Here is a 19,106-nt window from a genome sequence, read left to right as displayed (position 1 = left end):
GCAATGACTGTTAGTGTCTCTGCAAAGCACAGAAAGGTACTTACTGTTGTTTAATTATAAAAGGGATACATGCTCAGGGCGCCTGGGTGGCTTAGATGGGTAAGCGTCGATTCTTGATTTCAGCTCAGGTCATGATCTCAGGGTCATGAGATCCAGCCCCAGGTCAGGCTCTACACTGGGCCTGAAGCCTGCTTTAAGATTCTCCCTCTCCTCTCCTCTGCCCCTCCCTACCCCTTAAAAAAAAAAAAAAGAAGAAGAAGACATGCTCAACAAATGAAATTTAGAAAACCAAGGAAGTATCAACAACAAAAATTAAAGATCACCTATAATCTAACTTCCCAGCTGTTTTCTACCAAAAGGCCATTCTCAAATTATCACTAGGTCAAGTTGTGGCCTCCTGCTTTGTGGTGTCAGCACATCTGAGATGGGCCTAGTGTTGGGTGGGCCCTCAACAGGCTCCACCTGGGTGAACCTTCTTAATAACCCTGAAGCTACATTTGGTTGCAGAGGTGAGGTCGCCAGCTCAGGGTCTCCAATCTGGCAAAAGCAAGGCTGGATTTTGGCTCTAGAGCCCAGTTCCTTTTCTCTACCCCAAACAGACCCTGCACATCACCGTCACGCCATTAACCAGGCCCAAGGAATAACCTCAGGAGCCAAACTGGAAAAAAAAAAACTGGAAAAAAAAAAGAAAAAAGGAGCCAAACTGAGTGCGCAACTGCCACTGGGCAGTTCTGTGAGGGAACGGCCTCCCCTTTTGGCCCAACAATACTCGGCAGTTCCTTTAAGGGTATCTAGACCCATTGCGGAGAGGTGGCAACTGAGGCTTGGTGCCTGGGGTAAATGCCCTGGCTCCCTGCCTAGTATCCATCCCTTTCTAATTATGGTTTTACTCAGGGAGGCCATGTGGCCAGTCACAGGTACCCTCACCCAGCCTTCTGCTGGTTAAGGGGGCCAATGGTTCTCACTGGCACAAATCAGCAGGTGGGTATCAACTGGGTGAAGGCCAAGGCAGCCAGCATCCTCTGCCCTACTTCCTGCTCGAAGGCCCAGAAACCATCTCTGGAGGTCCTGCAGGTGAGGAAAAAAGTCCACAGACTCAGGGTGGCAGAGTTTCAGACATGAGCCAGGATATCAATGAGCTGCCTGCAACACCGGGAGGATAGCCCCTGGGGGTCAAGGAACTGTGCCCAGTTTCTATTTCCTGCAGCCAAATATAAGTATTATGTTAGAAGAAGAAACTGCAGGCCTGCCAAGGCTGATGAGCCACAGCAAAGCAGCATGCCCACTCATGTGTTGACCAAGCATATCTGGTTGTTTCCTCTGGGCCTGGCTGCTTTCCCTCCAGGCTCTGGGAATGGAGCAATGAACAAGACAAACATCCACGCAGTCTTCAGCAGGTCCACAGATGCCAAGAGACGTAAGATATAGCTATCAGACACTGATCCAAGTCTGAAAGATGCCAAATGAAACAGTAATTTGCTTGGCATAAAAATCCTTCCATGACCCCTCTTCTGATTCTGATGTGGGGGGAAAAGGAGGAAGTGAAGGTGGTAAAAAGCAGGAAAAATCCATTTTTCTTGCCAAGACTAACCCCTCAGGGGTAGGGGTCAGTGACCTTTATTTTAGCTACTCAACAAAATACCTACTTTCTGAGAAAATAAAACAGCAGTGCACATCAGTCTCTACTGCTTTTCTATACATAAAGTCCACATCACAACAAAAACGTTTAAAACACTAGAAGCAAAAAAATCAACAGAAAAAAAATCAAGAGAAACAGACCCACAGATGACCCTGACTCTAGAATAGACACGAACTTTAAAATATTGTAAATATCACCAAATATTTATAAGTAAAGATGGAGAAACTAATGAAGATACAGAGTCTCATCAGAGATATACAAACTATGAAACAGAAACAGAAATTCTAGATCTGAGACTCATGATATCCAAGATAAAATATATATGATAGCTTAACAACAGAAAGAATAACGTGTTAGAAAAGGGCGGTGATTTGGAAGACAGACCAATTAAAATGAGCCAAAATGAAATGAGAGAGATAGAAAAGTGAAAAGCACTGCAGAGAATGTTAATGATCTGTGGGACAATATGAAGTCATCAACATAGGTGTGGATACTTGGAATCCCAAAATGAGACAAGAAATGGGGAAAAATATTTAAAGAAAATTTCTTACTTTGATGAAAAACCTTCAATCTCTAAAGTTAAGCAGCTCAATAAACCCTAGCGGGATAAATACACAGAAAACCACATATCATAGTCAAACTATTAAAAATCAAAGATGAAGGGAAACATCCTAAAAGCAGGTAAAAGGAAAAAACAAATACAAACAATAGTACTTCCTGAGGAACAATGATAAGAATGACTGCTAACTTCTCCCTGGAAACAATTCAAGCCAGAAGACAATAGAAGATGTACTTACCATGCTAAAAGCAACAAAACAAAAAAACCTGTCAACCCAGGATCCTAGATCCAGGAAAAATATCCGCATGCATAAAAAAAAAAAAAATGAAGGTGAACTAAAGCAGAGAGAATTTATTCCAGCAGACTGGAACTACAGGAGTGGTAAGGGAATTTCTTTTTTTTTTTTTTTAAATTTTTATTTATTTATGATAGTCACACACAGAGAGAGAGAGAGAGAGAGGCAGAGACACAGGCAGAGGGAGAAGCAGGCTCCATGCACCGGGAGCCCGACGTGGGATTTGATCCCGGGTCTCCAGGATCGTGCCCTGGGCCAAAGGCAGGAGCTAAACTGCTGCGCCACCCAGGGATCCCTGGTAAGGGAATTTCTTTGGGCTTAAGAGAACAATTGCGAATCTGAGTCTACAGGAAGACTTAGAATGTGAGAAATGGAAAATATTTGGATAAATGTGTGAGACTTTTAAAAAGTCCTTTTCTGGGATCCCTGGGTGGCGCAGCGGTTTAGCGCCTGCCTTTGGCCCAGGGCGCGATCCTGGAGACCCGGGATCGAGTCCCGCATCGGGCTCCCGGTGCATGGAGCCTGCTTCTCCCTCTGCCTGTGTCTCTGCCTCTCTCTCTCTCTCTCTCTCTCTGTGTGACTATCATAAATAAATAAAAATTAAAAAAAAAAGAATAGAATGGAGTTTGGGACAAGAGTGGAGGCAGCACCCCGTTTAAAAAAAAAAAGAGTCCTTTTCTTAATTTCTTTGAAAAGCTTTGGACTTTTAGAACAAATATAGCACTATTATAAGATATATAACACATGCAGTAGTAAAACAGATGAAAACCAAAGAAGGGGGGCATGTGGGTATATGTAACAGCAATGGCAGATCACTGTCAGTGTGGAATCCTCTACCTGGCAATGACAACAGCCACCATCACAACAGCAGTTTGTATTTACTAATAGATCGCTATGTGCTGGGCACTGATCTTGGCCTGTGAGGTGAGGTGAATTAAGTCATTCAATCTCCACAATAACTCTTTGTCACAGGTGCTCATGCTAGTAGTCTCATTACACAGATGAGGAGCTTTTCTTTGGAGTCAGAGCCCCTACAGGTTGTGGCAGGATTCTCACAGGCCCTTCTGCATGCTCCGTGATGTGAGCAGAGCTGGCCAGGCTGAGAACCCAGTGCCCACCTTAGTTTCATAGATAAAGGGTCCAGGAGCCACTGGTAAGCCTAGGGCCCCAGCTGACTTCCTCTTCTGAGAGGCAGAGGTCAGTGCCTCTCCCTGACCAGGTACTCTCCCATGGGAGCCACCAGACCAAAATACCTCCCCAGACTCTGAGTGGTGTGCCCAACACAAACTTCATGCAGTTAAATAACCCAGGCAAATGTGAGGTATGATTATTGCCATCACCAGCACCTACCTGGAACATTCTAATTCCATCTTTGGAAATATTCCATTTTCCTCAGGGTACAAGAAAAAGTAAACACCTCTTTTGACCACTTATCTCAACTCATCTTAAGTAAACAGAAAAAAATGCCAAATTCCCTGTTGTTATGAAAATTAATGAGATCTTTGAAAAATTCAACAGTTCTTAAATATTCATCCAATCAGTTGAAAGGGCCTATATGACCTTGCCTGGGGGCCTCCTCCCACATCAACTTTAGAAATATGGACACCAGGAAGACTGCCCCTCCCAAAGTGATCAGGCCAAGAGAAATAAATGTCTTTGTGAACAACCACAACCTCTCTGGATCACATTCCATGTGTTCCACTCTCAGAGAAATGGCTCCCTCTACTGAGCTTTTGAGAAACAACAACTCCTAGGAACCACTAGGATCTTTTTTTTTTTTTTTAAATCTTTGTTTTTTGTTTGTTTGTTTTAATAAAGACTTTATTTACTTATTCCTGAGAGAGAGAGAGAGAGAGAGAGGCAGAGGCAGAGACACAGGCAGAGGGAGAAGCAGGCTCCATGCAGGGAGCCCGACGTGGGACTCCATCCCAGGTCTCCAGGATCACACCCTGGGCTGAAGGTGGCGCTAAACCGCTGAGCCACCCGGGATCCCACTAGGATCCTTTTAACACATATTCCTTGTTGTCCTTGTGAGAGCCCAGTGGTCAGGCATTAATATCACAGCCTTACATATAAGGAGACTGAGGCCCCAGAGGGTGAGAGGCTTGCCTGGGGTCTCCAAGCTTGTCATGTGAACAGCCAGGTCAAGCTCTCTCCATCTCTCTGGCCCCACCCTCAGGAGCTGAACACAGCTAGTGTCCTACCGGTACTTCCACACCATTCTTGCCAGCCAGCAGCCACTCCCAGCAGGCCAGGGCAGTCTCCATGCCATGCTCGTTGAACATCCGGAGGGGACCCCAACACAGATGATGAAGGAGCTGTGGGTCACAATCTGTAACCAAACACACGCTATTCAGAAAAAGCACTGAACATTGGCTGAACCCTCTGCTTGTCTCCTTAAGTCAACAAGACAGAGAACCAGGTGGGCCAATGATGGTCTTCTGTTTACTTCTACCCCTAAGGACACCACAGAGATCTCTACTAGGGGACCCCCAGATCCCTAAAGAAGACAAAGGTAAATACTCATTTCCAAAAGAGCTCAGAGCTCCCCAATGCCTCCATCCATTACCTTTGCTGCTGATGAGCATTGCTGTCAGCTTGAACATGGCCTGCGTGTACTGCTGAGCATTACTGAGGTCTAACGCTGTATTCAGCTCCTGGACCATCATTTTGTTCAGGTCAGATATCTGGCCTGTGGCATCTGAAAACCGAATCATTCCATATACCTGCAAGAAGCACACTTGTCAAGAGAGCTTCACATAATCCAGGCACACGGACAAGGCCTGACCAGAGCCTTACTGTCTCAAACTAGAGCTTATGTGTGTAGAGAGTGTCAGGCTCAATGATGCTACCACTGCTTACACATTGGGGGAACTTCTCTTTTAGCAATGCATGTTGGTATTTCCTTCATTCTAGATGGTCCTTCAGATGCAGAGACCTGGTCTTGTTGATTTTACATTTTAGTACTGAATTTGGGGTCTGAACCACAGTAGGGCTGCATGATGTGGACTGATTAAAAACAGTTCTTTCAGAGTCAATTAATGACTCAAATGAGAAGCACGGTCTCATTATTTTTAAAGTTGTATATCATTTTTTTCCCCAACAAAAGCATGCTGCTCTCTTATCTACAAGACTCGACTACATAGAAAAGATATGACTCCTTCCAAAAACCAAACCTACTGCCAAAGACAGATTTCCTACCACCACTGGGGTATTCAAAATAGGTGGAACAGGCCATCAGAGCAATCCCTAGCACATGGGAACGCAGGGTCAGTGGCAGCCTAGCTAGGGTCAGCAACAGCCTAGCCCAGCCTAGCCTAGCAGAGTGAGGGGCCCCTGTGCTGAGGGTTCACAGGAAGAGGAAGAGCAACTGCTAGAATGAGGAAGTTGTACAGGAGGGAGGGGAGACCCCACTCAGACTAGGCACTGATGGACTTGCAGGGACCTCTGAAATGGTGTAGGCTAACTTCTGTGTTTCATAGATTCAGATACTGAGGCCCCGAGAGGTGAAGCAACTTGCCAAGCTGGGCTAAAGTGTGGCATGGTGGATGAAAGCCCTTATGGTGATCAGATGTGGTTCCTGACCCCGCTCTGCCTGTGTAACTCTGGCAAGTTACTTTATTTCGAGAGCCTCAGTTTCATTATCTGTAAAATTGTAATAATAGTATGTACACCTCGTACACCTCATCAACCGCCCTAGATAGTGCACAGCACTCAACAAATGTTTGCTACCACTAAAAAAACAGGGCAAAAAAACAGAAAGCTTCAGTGTGGCCAGAGTGTGTGTATGTGAAATCACCCTCCTGCAGAGGTGGTGAGTGGGTGCCATAAATGCTCCAGACTGTGCTAGTGAGTCCCAGGGCCCCACACCTTCAAGTCCACCTAAAGTGAGTGAGTTCTAGACCTCAAGTGCATTTTCCACTGGAAGGGAGCTGACTGGCATTGGAGCGAGAGGACACTTTGATGGCCCTGGGACACAAGGGCAGGAAAAGTACCTCGCCTGCATAGCGGTTGCGTAGATTCAGGGATGCCATGAAGTTGGAGTAATCTTTCTTCACACAGGCTGGGCGCTCTGTAAGCTGAGTTGCCTATAGACAAATGTCAAGAATTATTTCTTCTTCTTCTTTTTTTTTTTAAGATTTTATTTGAGTGAGAGAGTGAGAGAGGGAACAGGGGGAGGGGGAGAGGAAGAGAGAAAAGCAGGTTCTCCTCTGAGCAGGAAGCCTGATGCAAGGCTCGATCTCTGGACTCTGGGATCATGACCTGAACCAACGGCAGACACTCAACCGAGCCAACCAGGCACCCCTATCAAGAATTATTTCAGGCCACTGAGACATGCTTTTCTCATGTTCACCATGGCTAAGCCTAAGTCCAATTAAGAAGTCAAGTTTGGATTCAGGGGTTATTAAAAATCTTCAGTGCTGGCAAGCTAATGAAACAAAAATACTTTAGAATAACCTCCAGTCTGACAGGTCTCATAGGAAAAAGATAAAAAAATTTTTAGTATGAAAAATTTTCTCTGGAAGGCAGCTTGTGATATAGCTTCATTTTACTGCCCTGATTGCTTTCATCCCCAGTGGTGAACAGATCTAATCGCCAGATCATTGTGAAAATCATCATAGCCTACAATGAAAATGCTGAGAAATTAGTGTTCCCAGGCTGTCTCCTCTGTGGGTATGTGCTGGTGTGTACACGTGACTTGAAGATGGTGAAGGGTGAAGTTAAGAGCATGGTGTCAGAAGCCAGCAGGAGCTCAGAGACACCCAACAGCTGCTGCAGGTCTAATGCTGGCCTAACAGGAGAAGACAAAAGGGGCGCACTCCTGAGAACAAAGGCAGCCCACAAAAAGGGGAAAATATTTGCAGATCACACCCTGCCCCCACTTCCTCAGCTTCAGTTTCAGTCCCCATACCCCGGGGTCCTGATGACTGCTCTTCCTAACCCTGGCTGGTCACTGCTACTATGCTTTCCAGCTACTGCTCTGCCCAGCATCACCATAAATTACGAATATGCACTGAGGATGACCACCTTTCACATTTCCTTTTAGTACCTTTTACTACAAACCAACACAACCAACCTATCCACTTCTTGATAAACAGATGCTACTGAGGAAAATGAATCTCTCAGTTGTTGAAGTTTGAGGGGTTGTTTCTTGGAGGGAGGTGAGTGGGGAGAAAGAAGGTCAGAAGAAGAAAATATGGGATCCCTGGGTGGCGCAGCGGTTTAGCGCCTGCCTTTGGCCCAGGGCGCGATCCTGGAGACCCGGGATCGAATCCCACGTTGGGCTCCCGGTGCATGGAGCCTACTTCTCCCTCTGCCTATGTCTCTGCCTCTCTCTCTCTCTCTCTCTCTCTCTCTCTGTGTGTGTGTGTGTGTGTGTGTGTGTGTGACTATCATAAATAAATAAATAAAAATTAAAAAAAAAAGAAAATATGAAATTTTTGGGGAAAAAAGCGAGAAAATACAAGGTTTTCTCATAAAATTATGCTGGATTACTTTTTAAAAGGTCACACAAAACTGCTTTATGTTTTTTGGAGACAGTGTTGCCTATGGCATCAAGCAGGTCTGCACTAGAACCTGGCCCTGCCACTAATCAGCTGTGAGGTCCTAGAGAAGTCACTTGCTGTCCTTAGTCTGAATATACTCCCCTGCAAAATGGGGAAAACAGTGGCCTTCTCAGCATCCTGAATAGGGTTCAGTGATGTCTGCAGGCTCCTTAGGCAGCAAATGCATTGGTAGGCCACAGTGTGGAGGGTGCTCTAGCTGTATTTGCAGATGTTGATGTCTTCAGAGAACATGGAGTGATCTCTGGTGAGAGCTCCAAAGATGACAAGGGACGTGAGAAGACACTGGTTTCTCTGCACGGGGGCTGAGCACCCTCAGCCTGCCTCATGGGCTCCTCTCTTCCCACTTAAGAGTCACAGCCATGGTGAGAAGTCACAGGGCCATCCTCCCACTGGTGCTCAGCCTCTGTACCTCCACCCTATCATGTCCTTAAGACAGGTGGCAGCCTCCCCACCTCCCCATCCTGAGAGAGTTAGGAGGCACAGAGTTAAGAAGCCTACCGCCATACTGGGTTGGGCCAGACTGACAGACACAGTGCTAGGCCCTAAGACTGGGAGACACCGCCAAGCAATGCTGCCAGTCAGATCACCTGTTGTCAATCTGCTGCTCTGATCCTAAACTCTGATTTAACTAAAAAAGCACTACTTCATGGACGTGCTGCCCTCTAAAGTAATCTTGAGTGGAACAAGATGAAGCTGAGGGTGTGTAGGCACGTGTGCTCTGGCACCTGCTGAAACAGGAAAATCCAGGGAATGTTTCCAATCAATGTGAACTATAAGATAATGCTGACCGTGTCTCCTATAGATCAGTTTCCTTCCTTGTGCATACAAAGAAATCCAAATCTGATATCATTAATGAATCAAGAAAACACAGTAAGGTTCCAGTGACAACTCTCTTTGAACTTGGGCATCTCACATGGAACCTGACCCGCTTACTGCTAGCACAGCTACGTGTGCGGCACGTGGGTGCCCAAATGCTTTGGTCTTTCCCCTTGCACTGTGGCTCCCAGGGCTGAGGAGATTCCTACTCCCCAGGAGGCACACACATACCCCAAGAGTGGTGTTCTGCTTGTTGTAGCCAGCAAAGTGCAGGATGCTTTCGGTGGCCATGGCCAGCCCCGTGTGCTGGGACAGTCCTGACACCCAGTTCTGATGTTTGTTCAGATATTCCTGGTCAGAAAAAAAAAGGGCTGTTTTATTTTAAGGTGTGTGAGGTAGTAGAGAAAACACTGGTTTTGATGTCGGTGGATCCTTCTCTGTGGGAGCATCAGTTAAGCCCCCCACCACCCCCCTGCCACCCCCAGTTGGCTATGGCTCCTTCATGAACAAGGATGATTTGCCCACAGTGGCTGGCACACACAGTAAATGTGAGATGATCACTTATTCTTTTGATACATCCTTGCTGACAGTCTGCCACCTGCCAGGTCCCATGCCAGATACCCAGAACACAGAGCTGCAGAGTCCTGGCCCTGCTGTCAACATGCTGGCACTTCTCTTGCCAGAGCAGCTCTGCTGTAAAAGGGGGCCTGATGGATAGCAGGAAGGCAGAGCAAGGGCCTGAGTCTGCCTGGCCAACTGGGGGAGGGAGTTCCTGGGGTAAAGGGACACCTGGCAGAGCCTGGACATGTGAAAAGGCCTTCTGCTCTGTGGACCATCAGGGGCCAGGGATCAGCGCTGCAGGAGTAGCAAATACAAGGGGCTAGATAGCAGGTGGCAAGCCTGGCCCAGGGACAGGCCAGGTCCAAAAGACCTTGTATGCCAGGGGAGGGAGTTTAGAGTGAGCCACAGGACTCTCCTCAGGAAAGTGCACAAGCCCCAGAAACCCAACCATGGACCCCTTAGTAAAGGGGAGTGGCTAATGAATAGAGGTAGGAGGGAGGTGTGCAGAGCCTATTTGCTAGCAACAATGGGCCGCTGTAGTGGGCAGTGTGGAGGATGGTTCAGGATGGGCTGAAGCTGCCAGCTGGAAGCCCAGGACAGATGGGGATACTATGGCTGGGCAATGAAGGCTGGACCACTGAGGCCAATTCAAGCGTTTCTTTGCATTTTCCACTCCCTTGCTAGGCCACGCTTGCAGAAACAATGGCTCTCCCTCTAGTAGGCCTTTTTGTTTAATGAACCTTTTTAGGAATGAAAGGGGGCCTCCCCTCTTTAGACCTTAGCCTTGGGAGCTGAGCTCCCCCCTCCTCCATGTGTACCACAAAAAATCAGTTCCCAAATATGAAGAGTTTGAGAAAGTACCCCTGCCTGAAGAGTACTGGTGTATCCACTAGACAGTGGCAGTTGTTAAGCTACAAGCACAGTCTAGTCACAAAGCCTACCTCTATGCAGCTTAGCTGCTGAATGTCTAATGGAGGGCTCCAGTTTTTTTTTTTTTTTTTTCCCATTTCCCTAACTGCTCTAACCTCATTGCTCCAAAACCTTAGCTAAAGGAAGAATTGTATGGCAATGCTAGGCACCACCTATGGGCTCTTGCAAAATGGATTTTCAAATAGCCTTGGAAGGCCCTTGGGGCTAGCTGCTCTGCCCTTCCTGGATTCCAGACGCAGAAACACTTTGGAACTAGCTTTATCCTAACAAGTGTTGCTGAGGTCAGCTTCACACGCTCCTCTTGATGCACCTTCTCTTTATTAAGCCAGATCTGTTCTAGTGGTTTTTTTCTTATCTTTGATCCCTTTGAGGTGACTTTTTCCTCTCACGTATTGTGGTATTTCTGGTCCACCTCTGCTTGACCAGAATAACGGCTCACCTTGCAGTCGTTTGTGCTTATAAGCCAGAGCTGTGGTCTGAGAAGGCTCATGTGCAGCTCCACGTGCAACCTGGACAGGGCTCTACTGGGATGGCAGCCACCCTCCAGCTCCAGTATCCAGCACAGGTGCTGCTGCTGGACTGCCAGGTCTCCCTGTGCACCCATCTTGCAAGCAGCCCCAAGTCCTGCCACAGACCTGACACCTACCTGGTGAGTGGTCAGGTTCCCTGGGTCTGTCTGCTCACAGAGCCCACTGCACCTGCCCCCCTCACCCATAACCAACACCCTTACCCCCCAAGGTGTTCCCACCAAAGAGTCAGCCTATGAGGCTTCTGTTATTCTCAGGCATTAGACTAATGTTTTTGGTCTCTGCTTATTCACACTAGTGCTGTTTGTATTTCAAGTATGCTATGTCTATGAAAGCTCTCTGGATCACTGGAAGGAGTGTATCAAAATTGCTTTTTTTGTGAAAGTACCTGTAAGTGGGATTTGGTAACCGTAGGTGCCCACTTCATTGCCTCCTGTAGGATCATTCCACAGCGTGCTGCAAAGTCCTTCACGATGCTCTGGAAAAGAGTGTAATCAGGCCGAAATCAGTGTATTTGGGTTGTCAGAGGATGCTAGCTACAGACTGCAGTTAACTACTATTGAGGGCTTAAGTGTACCCCCCTAAAACCCAGTATTGAAGTCCTAGCCTCCAGTACTTCAGAATGTGACAGTATTTGGAGATAGAGCCTTTAAAGAGGTAATTAAGGTAAAATGGTTATCATATGGGTGGGCCGTAATCCAACCTGACTTGCGTACTTCAAAGAGAAGGTGATTAGGGTACAGAGGGAAGACATGTGAGGACACAAGAACACAAAAGATATCTAAAAGCCAAGGAGAGAGGTCTCTAAAGAAACTAACCCTGCCAACACCTTGATCTCAGACTTCTAGCCTCCCAAAAGTGTGAGAAAATAAATAACTAAATAAATTTCTGTTGTCTAAGCTACTCAGTCTGTGGCACTTAATCATGGCAACCCTAGCAAATGATTATAGTGACCATGTTCTAACTCCGAGGCTCTGGGAATAGGGTATAGATAGCCTGGTCTATAATCCTGGCATAAAGTAACAGGGCCTAGCTCACAGTGCCTCACATGGCCACTGGACAACATATGTCCTGAATCAGTGACTGGAGAATATAGGTCCTGGCAGGTAAAAGCCATTCCGGCAGCCTCGTCACTGTGGGGAGAAATCCCAGCTGGCAGCTGGTCTGGCTGGAGGCCCCAAGGTTGGGATGTGACCTGGCCCTAGGCCTCAGTTTGCCACAGTGAGGGCTCCGAGTCAGACCTCACACAGCACATCCTCCTTATCTAGAGCTACTTACCCTATCTATTTCCCATAGCGTCACACAAAGCCAAAGTCATGTTACTCGACTACCACAATGACAGTCTGCACACCTCACAATAGTGAAGTTGGTCTGACAGTCGTGTTTGCTCACACAGCTCTGAGACACCATAAACTGACAGGCAGCTGAAAACCTTTGGCAGCTGAACCAAGAAAGGGCTTGGTGTCAGCATGGCTGAGGGGCAGGAGCGGGCCTGGCAGACAGACCACCCTGCTCATATTGTGCAACTCTGATAACTCAGGCCTTCTTCACTGCGGGCGGGGGACCACAGTGCTCACACCTCCAACTGCTGGGACCGAATAATCTAATGCATGCAATGTGCCAGCCCTGATGCTCCAGAGGGCAATGAAGACGGCCCTTAATAAGGGGACGGCTGCCAGCCTACCTCTCGGGCTTCACAAGTGTCAGGAACGGTGATCCGATAGGGGGCATCAGGGATGTCGTAGTAAGGCTGGTCCTTGTGAATGTCCTGAAAACACAACAAAGCTCCCTTTTCCAACCGCCTTCCCTGGGCTGCCTCTGCTGAGCTGGGCCTCCAGCTCACACTGGGCAGCAGAGTGTCTGCTTCCCTTCCCCACACATATCTGGTCTGTGATGGACTTCCAAACTTGCTGCAGGTCACTGGGAAAGGCCAGGGTGGGATCTGGGGTCCCCACCCTCAATTTGGCCACTTGCAGTATAAATCAGATTCAGGCGTAAGGCAGGGACACTCACAGCGCTCAGTGACAGCGACAAGGTCTGGAGGATGTCCAGCATGGTCTTCAGTACTGTCCCGCTCCAGAGCAAGTGGGGAAACCTACATCAAGAGTCATGTCTTAGGGTTGAGCAGCCAAACCTTCAAGGAATCTCAGTTCCTTAAAGTGCCACCTTGAGGGGTGGGATAGGGTGAGGTGGGAGCCCCACCTCCTGCTGCCCAGCTGAGGGTCAGAGGAGGTCAGGAGGCCTCCCAGACAGGACTCAGTCAGAAACACCCCCCAGGCTCCTGCCAGTCCCACTTTTCAGGGCCCAGATGTGGTCCCATGTGACTTGCTCTCAACTTGACACAGATCGATCGTCTCAGTTATACACTGGTAGGGTCGCGCTCCCTCACTCCCCAAAGCGATCCTCCTTGGTTTTTTTTTTTTTTTTTTCCTCCTTGGTTTTGACCAGGGCACCCTAATACTTTCACATGATGGTACAAAGTGAAAATGGTAGTATTTGCATGGCATCCTGGAGCAAAGAAAAGAACCTGTTCCTGAATGTAGTGGTCAGGGTTGAAGAGAGCTGTCTCTGCACAGCTGTGATTCATTGTGGCCCATCGCTTAGGAGGTCCAGCTCAGACACAAGTCATACGTGTGCTGGACTTACTTTCTGGCCCTGCCTGGACCAGGCGCATGATGCCTGCAGCAGGCTCCAGAGCTCCTGGACGCCTGCAGGGATCTGTGGGCAAGCCCAGCACGGCTGTTTGCTGCCTCTAGCCCTCACACTGCAGACAGGCTGGCCCAGCCCACCTTGAGGGTTTCCATCCATGTGGGGGCATGTCCCATGAGAATCCACTTTGGCTCCCAGCACAGACAGCCTGGAGTGGAAAAGGGTCTGCGTGGGCTCTCCTTCCTCTCTGAGGAGCCTGAAAGACACTGATTCTACCCGGGGCCTCTGGCTAGGCTCTGGGGTGGAAGATGGCTGTGTACTTCCCAGAGGAAGCCCTGAGAAGCCCTGCAGCAGGGGAGGGTGGGATACCGAGACACAGGCAGGTGACACCCCTTGTCAAGAGATGCACTGTAAGGAGCATCAATAGCTCAGAATAAGTGGAAGTTTCAGGACCAAATTTCAGACCTTACAACAAATTCCATGAGATTCTGCGGGAGGCTGCATTGCCATTTGAGAGTTTAAATTCGGACTCCAATTTTTCTGCACTGCTAGTATAAGGATGGTTCTTCCGTGCATTCCAAAATGAGAACTTTACACACATGCATGCACACACACACACACACAGAACATTAGAAGGAAAATGAGCTTACTTATCCACCAGACCAGACAGATACTTGTCCGCCACCCTCCGTATCCTCTTATGAATGTGGTTGAAGTTCACCAGTAGAAATTGTGCGTGCCGCTCCAGCTCCTCTTCATTCTCCTTAGTCTTAGCCTGTTGATTCAGAAGAGACAGGTACAACAGGTGCTCTCCACATGCCTTGGGCACATACACACTCACGCTGACAAGGCTTACTTTATCTGCCATCATGTTCAGGAAGGCATCGAATACTTTGTCTGCAACAGCAATCACACACTGCATCATCCCTGAAATGAGGAGGTTTCCACAGGTCAGGAGCATCAAAGGAAAGGAACCACCAATTCCAGCTACTTTCAAATATTTTGTTTGGAAAAGATTTTGGACTAACAAAGGAGTGGCAGAGAGAGCACAGAGTTCCCACATACCCTGTACACAGCTTCTCCAGATCTTAGCAGATCATTTGTCAAAACTAAGAAGCCAACAGTAATAGTCTTTTTTTTTTTTCAACAGTAATAGTCTTACCTAAATATCAGGCTTTATTTAGATTTATTTTAGATTTCCCCCGTTTTCCCACTAATGTGACCTTCCTGTCCAAGGATCCAATGAGGATGCCACATGACACTGCCATCAGGTCTCCTTAGTCTCCCACAATCTATGTTGACTCCTCATTCTGTTCTTGCCTTTTGTGACCTTGACACTTCTGAAGAGCACAGGCATTTTGTAGGATGTCCCTCAATTTAGGTATGTCTGATACATGCTCATGATTAGACCAAGGTTACAGGATTTTAGGAAAATCCCAGAGGTGAAGTGGCCTTCTTGTTGCATTGCAGTGGGGAGGGTGTGTGAAATCAGGATCTCCTACCGCTGGTGAGGCTGACCTTGATCGCTTGGGTACAGTGGTGTGTGCCAGGTTTCCCACTGTCCAGTTACTATTTCTCCCTTTCCATGCTCTACTCTTCAGAAAGGAGTCACTGCGTCCAGCCCACACAGAGAGGGGAATTAAGTAGCAGCTCCTGAAGAGAATGTGGGTGTAAGTTAAAACCACCACAGTCACCAGGAAATACTCTGGGGAAGATACTTTGAGGTGATGCAGACATGTCATTTCGCTCTCTTTTTTTAGACATGTAATTTCTCTTTAAGATTTTGCCCACTGGTTTCTGCACCCGTCAGTGGACTCTGCCTACAGCAGGTACTCTGGTCTCACTGGGATTTTCTATTTTCTTCACTCTCTCTACTTTTAGTAATTGGAATTCTTTAAGAAAGGTCTCATGGGCAGCCTGGGTGGCTAGGCGGTTTAGCGCCGTCTTCAGCCCAGGGTGTGATCCAGGAGACCTGAGATCGAGCCCCACGTCAGGCTCCCTGCATGGAGCCTGCTTCTCTCTCTGCCTGTGTCTTTGCCTCTCTCTGTGTCTCTCATGAATAAAGAAATAAAATCTTAAAAAAAAATAAGAAAGGTCCGTCTCTCCCTCCCCATGTTTCATTTGTTCAATCACCTAATTAGTATGGACTCATGTATATTTGTTTCTTGCCCTGGGTTATAATCCAATACTGTTGTTATTCATTGTGTTGTTCAAATTGTTCCAGCTATGGCCATTAGGAGCTCTTTCAAGTAGACTTCTGCCTGTGACATGCCCACAGGCCTTTCCTCTTTTCTTCTTCTTTATCTCCCTTTTCTTTTTTCCCTTCCTAAGACCTTCCTTTCTGGCACTGTGAGCTGTCCCAGGCTCACCTCGTTTTTTTGGTTTTTTGGTTTGTTTTTTTACATGGAGCCTTGGCTCCCTTTACTGCCGAATGGTGTTTAGAAACCAAGATCCGAGAACCAGATGTGGTCATTGCTGCCAAAGCAAATCTGAAAGCAACAGCAGGGCATGAGCATCACAATGTGATAAAATTAAATGCTGCTCATCCTCCAAGGGATAAGTGCTGTCCCATTTATGCATTGTCTTTAGGGTGGCTAAATGACAAGAATGCAAGGTCATTAGGGCACAGACATTTGGCAGGCACTGCACCTTTGTGCCCAAGGCCCAGGCAGAGTCTGAAACATAAAGAGGCACCACATAAGTGTTTGTTATGAGGTTAAATGGGCCCCTGAAGCTCTCAGACATGGAAAATGATTAGTGTGACCTGGACAAGATGGCCTAGGAGGGAGAGGTTAATTTTTAAGAAGTTTGGTGGATGAAATCTTGCTTTAGGGGGTGTGTTTAGCATATCTTTGAGGTTTTTTTTTCCCTTAGCATAAAATCTTCATATAGCTCTTAGAAAACAAATTGTAGGTTCCTAATAAAAAACAATCAGACAGTGGTCAGATGCCCATGATAATCATGTGTAGCTTCGATGGTGACTTTTACATTTAAAAAAAAAAAAAGCCCCTTCCCTTTTTTGTACTTAAAGTTAGCTTGGATTACCTCGGTCTTAGTCTGTACTGAGTGACTAGGCAGCTGGCAGGCTACACTGCATGAACACGTGGAGGTTTGGCTGACACCTGCACAGAGGAGGCGCTGGCCCTCTCCTTCAGGGACTGCTACATGCTTTTTATAACCTCTCTCTTGCTTGGTTCTGAAAACTCATGAATAACACATCTCCAAAGATATCTCCTTCCCACCTCTCATGTTTTTGGAAGAGAAAAAGAAAAGGAAAGCACACTCAGTAGGTAAGCATTTATTGGCTTTACCCTACCTACCCATTCAAGAAAGAAACCTATTTGGAAATCATGTGGAAAAAAAAAAAGAGAGAGAGAGAGAGAAAAAAGGAAATCATGTGGAAGAGTACAGTGTACCGTGAAAATTAAGTGTAGGTAAAGTGTACATCGGTCTTCAGTGCAATTTAATTTCCTCTTTTTAAAAAATTTATTTACTTTTATTTAAATTCAATTTTGTTAACATATAATGTATTATTAGTTTCAGAAGTAGAATTTCAGTGATTCATCAGTTGTATATAACATTACATTATATCATGATTACATCAAGTGCCCTCTTTCATGTCCATCACCCAGTTACCCCAGGTCCCCACCCATCTCCCCTCCAGCAACCCTCAATTTGTTTCCTAGAGTTCATCGTCTATTACGGTTTGCCTTCCTCTCTTTTTTTTGTCTTATTTTCACTTTCTCTTCCCCTATGTTCATCTGTTTTATTTCTTTAATTGCCACATATGAGTGAAATCATATGGTATTTGTCTTTCTCTGACTTATTTTGCTTAGCATAACACCCTCTAGTTCCATCCACATATTGCAAATGGTAAGATTTATTTTTTTTTTAAATTTAATTATTTTTTAAATCATGGTCCTGAGTGGGGTCTCCTTATGGCCAACAGGACTACTGAGGCATGGAACCTCTCATGGAAGGTCTGGGCCTATCCCCACAGTGAGCTAATATTCCACTGTATACATATATACCACATCTTTATCCTCATCTGTCAATGGACATCTGAGCTTTTTCTATATTTTGGCTATTGTGGACATTGCTGTTATAAACATTGCGGTGCATGTGCCCCTTCGAATCACTATGTTGTGTCCTCTGGATAAATACCTAGTAGTGTAGTTGCTGGGTTGTAGGGCAGTTCTATTTTTAACTTTGTGAGGAACCTCCATACTGTTTACTGCAATTTAATTTCCTTTTATGACACAGCAACAGAAAAGTAGAGCTCAGAAGAGGATGAGCTTTCAGCTTTAGAAAGGTAACTGATTCTGTCTATAGATATTCTCATTAGGAGGCAGGCAAAATGTGGTAGGTTCTTAGGCTCCTAGGGGTTGGCATTCTTAATTTTTTGTTGTTGTTGTTGCTTACCCTCTCTGTTTGAACAAAAAAAGCTCAGGGTAACCAACCGTCTACCACAATGGGTGGATAGACGAGGGGAGCAAATCAGCTCAGCCAGCAGTTTAACAGTGTCTCTACTATGCCCCCTAATGGTCCTGGGGTGATGTGTGTATGACCCTCTGAGTGTGGGGCACCTCTCCTGCATCCTGCACCCCAGCGGGAGAGGTTTCCTGCCATACAAACTGCCTGCCTTCATCTTCCAGCCTGGCCTCTGAAGGGCTCCTCCTCATCCAATCCTTCCCCGTACTGCCAGCAGGGGGAGCTTGCAGAACCCTCATACGGTTTCCTTTGCCAACCCCACAAAAATAAACTCACCCACCTAAATTCCTGACTGTCATGCAGTAGTGTGAAGGGATCTGCAAAAGACTTATTGGACAAAAGGTCTTACATGAAGCAGCACCTCACAATCCTTGGGGTGATTTTATTTTATTTTTATTTATTTATTTATTTTCCTTGGGATGATTTTAAAAAAGATTTCTTCAAGGACTGATTTTTTAACAATAGAAAAAACGGTACCAGAATTATCTGGGGATTAATTCTCCAATAGCAAGAACAAACTGATAGATTCTTCAGTGTGCCAGTAGCTTCTAAATATGGAGAGGCTCCTCACCACTAAGTTAATATTATTAATTAATAATAAAGTTATTGATTTTAAGAATTCTCAATTAGCATTCTTTGAAATATGTACCCACACAGTTAATCAATCAAAACTCATGGATCTAGCAAACTCAACTCCCTCAAATATTTAAGCACAATTACAAAACTGATCAAATTCTTCTAAGCATTTAATTAAAACATGGGTCTAATATTTCAGTCTCTTAAATTTTTAAGCACTTTAAAAATCAACACATAAGGGTGCCTGAGTGGCTCAGTGGTTGAGTGTCTGCCTTTGGCTCAGGTCGTGATCCTGGGGTCCTGTGATCAAGTCCCACATCAGGCTCCTTGCAGAGAGCCTGCTTCTCCTCTGCCTATGTCTCTGCCTCTCTTTCTGTGTCTCTCATGAATAAATAAATAAAATACTTAAAATAAATAAATAAATAAAAATACACAGACCAATATAATGATGCTTAAAACCCATCAGCATCCTTATACTAAAACTGGTCAAAGAATG

The 19,106-nt window shown here is 46.2% G+C and overlaps 1 protein-coding gene across 2 annotated transcripts in view; it reads right to left on the bottom strand.

Annotated features, from left to right (window-relative positions):
• The window catches only part of PI4KA (phosphatidylinositol 4-kinase alpha), a 120,729-nt gene that overhangs the window by 23,324 nt on the left and 78,299 nt on the right, over positions 1-19,106 (bottom strand). For both annotated transcript variants that reach the window (XM_055322301.1, XM_055322302.1), the window contains 9 exons: positions 14,400-14,470; positions 14,194-14,318; positions 12,908-12,989; positions 12,579-12,662; positions 11,283-11,372; positions 9,108-9,227; positions 6,489-6,581; positions 5,063-5,219; positions 4,698-4,825 (listed from right to left, as the gene is read on the bottom strand). In XM_055322301.1, coding sequence (XP_055178276.1) covers positions 4,698-4,825; positions 5,063-5,219; positions 6,489-6,581; positions 9,108-9,227; positions 11,283-11,372; positions 12,579-12,662; positions 12,908-12,989; positions 14,194-14,318; positions 14,400-14,470 — 950 coding nt within the window. The remainder of the gene's footprint in view (positions 1-4,697; positions 4,826-5,062; positions 5,220-6,488; positions 6,582-9,107; positions 9,228-11,282; positions 11,373-12,578; positions 12,663-12,907; positions 12,990-14,193; positions 14,319-14,399; positions 14,471-19,106) is intronic.

Source organism: Nyctereutes procyonoides, unplaced genomic scaffold (genome assembly GCF_905146905.1).
Source record: "Nyctereutes procyonoides isolate TBG_1078 unplaced genomic scaffold, NYPRO_anot_genome, whole genome shotgun sequence".
Taxonomy (NCBI): Eukaryota; Metazoa; Chordata; class Mammalia; order Carnivora; family Canidae; genus Nyctereutes; species Nyctereutes procyonoides.
The sequence above is the reverse complement of the archived record's forward strand: the minus strand, read 5'-3'. Positions and strand labels throughout refer to the sequence as shown.